This window comes from Tamandua tetradactyla, chromosome 13 (genome assembly GCF_023851605.1).
Source record: "Tamandua tetradactyla isolate mTamTet1 chromosome 13, mTamTet1.pri, whole genome shotgun sequence".
Taxonomy (NCBI): Eukaryota; Metazoa; Chordata; class Mammalia; order Pilosa; family Myrmecophagidae; genus Tamandua; species Tamandua tetradactyla.
In genome coordinates, this window is record NC_135339.1 from 95,896,301 (window position 1) to 95,900,516 (window position 4,216).

The window sequence follows — 4,216 nt, forward strand, 5'->3', positions numbered from 1 at the left end:
GCAGGGAAGGCGAGGCTCCTCCTCCCCCAGCACCGGTCCCTGCCTCTGGCCCTGCTTGCCCCACCTCTCAGTGCACCCCAGAGAGACCTCAGGCTACCCAAGGGTCATTTTTCTGTGAAGCCAGAATCATCACCTCTATGCCAGTGACCCTGCCCCTTCCTGCCCACTGGCATTTATCCCTGTGCTGTCCACGTGTGCACATGGGATAAGGCCCCTGCTTGAGGGTGGGCGCATCTCACATACTAGGGTCATCCATCAACCAGCACAGAGCCCGCTACACCCACCAGCTGGCACGGAGCTGTTACACACTTGCCCGTCAGCACGGTGCCTGCTGCATACCTGTCAGCTAGCACAGCTCTGGCACACATCTGCTAGATTGCACAGAGCCTGCTACACACTTGCCAGCCAGTATGGAGCTGTTACACACCCGCCATCCAGCAGAGAGCCTCTTGCACACCTGTCAGCCAGCACAGAGCCATTCACACACCTGTCATTTAGTTTGGAGAATCATTCAGAGTGAGATCTTATTGAAAGCAAGAAGACCCAGAGGCAGGTTGAGAGGTGTTTGTATGGGGGGTGGCTGGTGTGGCAGCAGCCTGGGTGCTAGGGGTCGCAGTGGCCTGTGTACTGGGGCCCCACTATGAAGACACTGGGTTGCTTGGCACCTGTGTGGGTGGCGCTGGGCGCCAGTGTACTGGGAAGAGACGAGGTTGGGAATTAAGTTCTGGATGTGTTGAGTTCAAGGTGACTTGGAAACATTCTGAGGGAGACATTAAGTGGGCAGCGGGGCTCAGAAGAATAGCCTGCAGACGTGGGGGTCACCACACACACACACACACACACACACACACACGGTGCTGCAGCTGGGCACATGTGTGCGTTGCGTTGCAGGGTTTATGAATTGATGATTGGCTTAGAACGGAACCTGAATCTTGTGTATGTGCTACTACAATAAAAATAAAACTAAACAACCACAGGACTGTACAATACCGAGAGTGAACCATGATGTAAGTTATGGACTTTAGTGAATAATATAGCTCTAATAGTATTGTTTCATCAGTTGAAACAAAGGAACTACACAACGAAAATGTTAATAATGGGGAACTGTGTGTATGGGAAGTCTACAGTTTCTGCATGATTTTTCTGTAAACTTACAACTGCTCTAAAAATTAAAAAAGCAAACAAACCATGAGGCGCTGCAAAATTTAAATCCGGGTCTGTTGAGGGGTGGGGGAGCCCCCCTGGAGGATGTTCAGGTCCTCGCCGCCTTATTGGAAATAGTGTCATTGCGGACAGAATCAGTGCAGGTACAGTGGGGTCCCGATGGAGTGAGGCGGTCCGTTCATCTGCATGACCGTGTCCTAAGAAGGGTTGAGGGGCGCGGCACTGGGTGGGTGGGGGGGCGGCACGCGATTGCGGGGGTGACCCTGCCTGCCCTGGGCAGAGGTGGGTACCGTGGTGGCGGTGAGGGCCGCGCGGCAGCCCTGGGGTGCCCCGCGGGTGGTCCCTAGGAGGAGGCGCCCAGGGCCCGGGCTGCCCCCTGTGCCACCCTGCGCAGCGCGTCTTTCACTTCGCGGTTCCGCAGGCAGTAGATGACCGGGTTGGCGAGCGGCGTGAGCACGGTGTACACCACGGACACCAGCTTGTTGCACTCGAAGGAGTCGATGGCGCGCGGGCGGGCGTAGATGAAGAGCGAGGCCGCGTAGAAGACGGCCACCACCGCCAGGTGAGAGGCGCACGTGGAGAAGGCCTTGTGCCGGCCGTTGGCCGTCGGGGCGCGCAGCACGGCGCGCAGGATGGCGGCGTAGGAGAAGGCGGTGAGCGCCAGCGGCCCCAGCAGGATCAGCAGCGCCAGGAGGAAGTCCACGAGCTCGGCCGCCGCCATGTCTGAGCAGGCGAGGTTGAGCAGCGGCGACACGTCGCAGAAGAAGTGGTTCAGGACGTTGGGGCCGCAGTAGCCGAGGCGCGAGATGAAGAAGACCTTCCCCAGCGAGACGGCGAAGCCCGAGCCCCAGGAGCCGGCGGCCAGCAGGCGGCAGAGGCGTGGGCCCATGACGGCGGGGTAGCGCAGCGGGCTGCAGACGGCCACGTAGCGGTCGAAGGCCATGACGCCCAGCAGCGCGCACTCGGTGCAGGCCAGCGCCAGGAAGAAGTAGAGCTGCGCCATGCAGCCCGCGAAGGAGATATGCTGGAAGCCGGGCGCCGCCAGGCTCAGCAGCAGCTTGGGCACCGTGACGGACACGTAGCACACCTCCAGGAAGGACAGGTGGCCGAGGAAGACGTACATGGGCTTGTGCAGCAGCGGGCTGATGCGGACCACGGCCACGATGACCACGTTCTCCGTGATGGTCAGCACGTAGGCCAGCAGGAACAGCGCCAGCAGGCTGGCACGGAGCCTCCGGGAGCCGGGGAAGCCCACCAGGATGAACTCGGCCACCTGGCTGTGGTTGCCCCGCGCCGACATGGCGCGCCCTGGCTCGAGGAGCAGAGGCAGGTCAGGCGGCGCGGCGTGGGGAGGCTCTGCCCGAGCCCTCTCACAGCCGCGCCCCACCCTGCTGGCGTCCTCTCACCGCCATGCCCCACCCTGCCTGCCCCCGGTTCTTCGCAGGGCAGCCTCTGGGGTGCCCTCGCGTGCCGCTTGCCCTCCGCCCTTCCGCCCCGCCCAAGCAGTACTGGCTGCGCCCTGTGTTGGGTGAGCGCTGGGGTGAGATGGGGAGGAGCTGGGCCCGAGGGGAGGGCAAGGCTGCGGGCGTCCCTCTGTGACACTGCGTTTCTTCTCCTTTAAAGGACTTGTTTCCAAACAGGGCCTGGGGTGGAAGGCGGCCTCCCACCTCACCCCCTGGTTTCCCTGGCTCCAGGCTGGGGGCTTCCTGAATGTGGCCCAGCCTTGTCCAGACGCTCCTGGTCCCCCTGACCGTCATGGTGCCCTCCCCACTCAGGGAGCAGCCCCACTCCAACCCTCCTCCTGCGGCCGGCAGCTGAGCATCCAGACCTCCTGAAATGGTCCTGCTGGTCAGCTTTGGCCTCCGAGGGCCTCTGGGGCATTGAACAGAAGCTTTGATGTGTCCATACATGTAATGTGAAAATAAAACCCTTTAAAACACTGTCAACTTGCTGGAGTAAGTTGGGTAATTTAGTGACAATTGTACTCTACCCATGAATGGTTAGAAAAAATACTAGACTCTAACGTGGCTCTTGTCTGCCATCTTGGTGGCAGTGGCTCTTGTCTGCCATCTTGGTGGCAGTGGCCCAGCCGTTCGGCCTCTGTGATCCGGACAGCTGTGGGCACCAGTGGCCGCACAGGGATAGTGCCCGAGGGCCCCCGAGGGCCGGTCCTCACCCTCTGAGGGTGATTGCTCCCTGCCCCTGCTTCTCCAGGAGGCCCTGAAGTGGGCTGGGGGTTCGAATTCCACCTGTTCCCCCTTGGCCAGCCACGGGGCCCCTTGCCTCAGACCCTTGGCTGTAACATGGTCCATCACAGGACTCCTCCCCGGACCAGAGGGTCCCTGCTCCCAGGGCTCCCGACAGGGCAGGGGGCGAGTGTGCAGGAGCTCAGACCCTGGCGGGGCCATGCGCCACCACAGCTGCTGGCAAGCTGGAAAGGAGAAGAGGGGTGGTGTCCTGCTCCCTCGGGGAGCCCCGAGTTCTTGTCACACAGATGGGGGACAATGGGAGGTCCTGCAGGTGTTGCCTCTGCTGGGCTCCGAGGTGTGGGGTCTCCAGGTCCTAAGGGTCCATGCCTTTCCCTTGGGGACAGCTCACAACCCCACCCAGACCCTCCTGCCCCATGCCGCCTCCGAAGGCACACACAGCCAACTGCCATGCTCACAGCTTCCAGACTCAGCACAAGTGCACAATTTCACCCATGTGCGCCCCACATTCTCAGGGGCACCCAGACACCCAGCTTCAGAAATACACCCACCTCCAAACAACACACCCCCAAGTAAATGTCAACACACTTGCTCCCCAAACAAAGGCACTCACGCTCCAGCAGGCAGGTAAAGCCCACGCTTCTACGCTGCAGATCCCCACGCTCCAAACGCCCCTAACCTGGCACACACGGAGCCTAGAAACAGCCATCGGCTCTAGACAGATGCATGTGGACACGCTGCCCAAACCCCAGGGGTTGTGCAGATACACACCTGCCCAAGAAGCAGAGGCAGAATGCAGCCCAGCCTGCTCACAGGCCCACATCCTTCTACAGAAACAAATGCAC

General features: G+C 60.9%; 1 protein-coding gene across 1 annotated transcript; it reads right to left on the reverse strand.

Moving 5' to 3' along the window:
• Positions 1 to 1,454: 1,454 nt before the first annotated feature.
• Positions 1,455 to 2,466, reverse strand: LOC143653319 (olfactory receptor 226-like). The gene has a single exon (XM_077124446.1). The coding sequence runs from the start codon at positions 2,462 to 2,464 to the stop codon at positions 1,508 to 1,510; it is 957 nt and encodes a 318-aa protein (XP_076980561.1). The 5' UTR covers positions 2,465 to 2,466; the 3' UTR covers positions 1,455 to 1,507.
• Between the last annotated feature and the right edge of the window lie 1,750 nt (positions 2,467 to 4,216).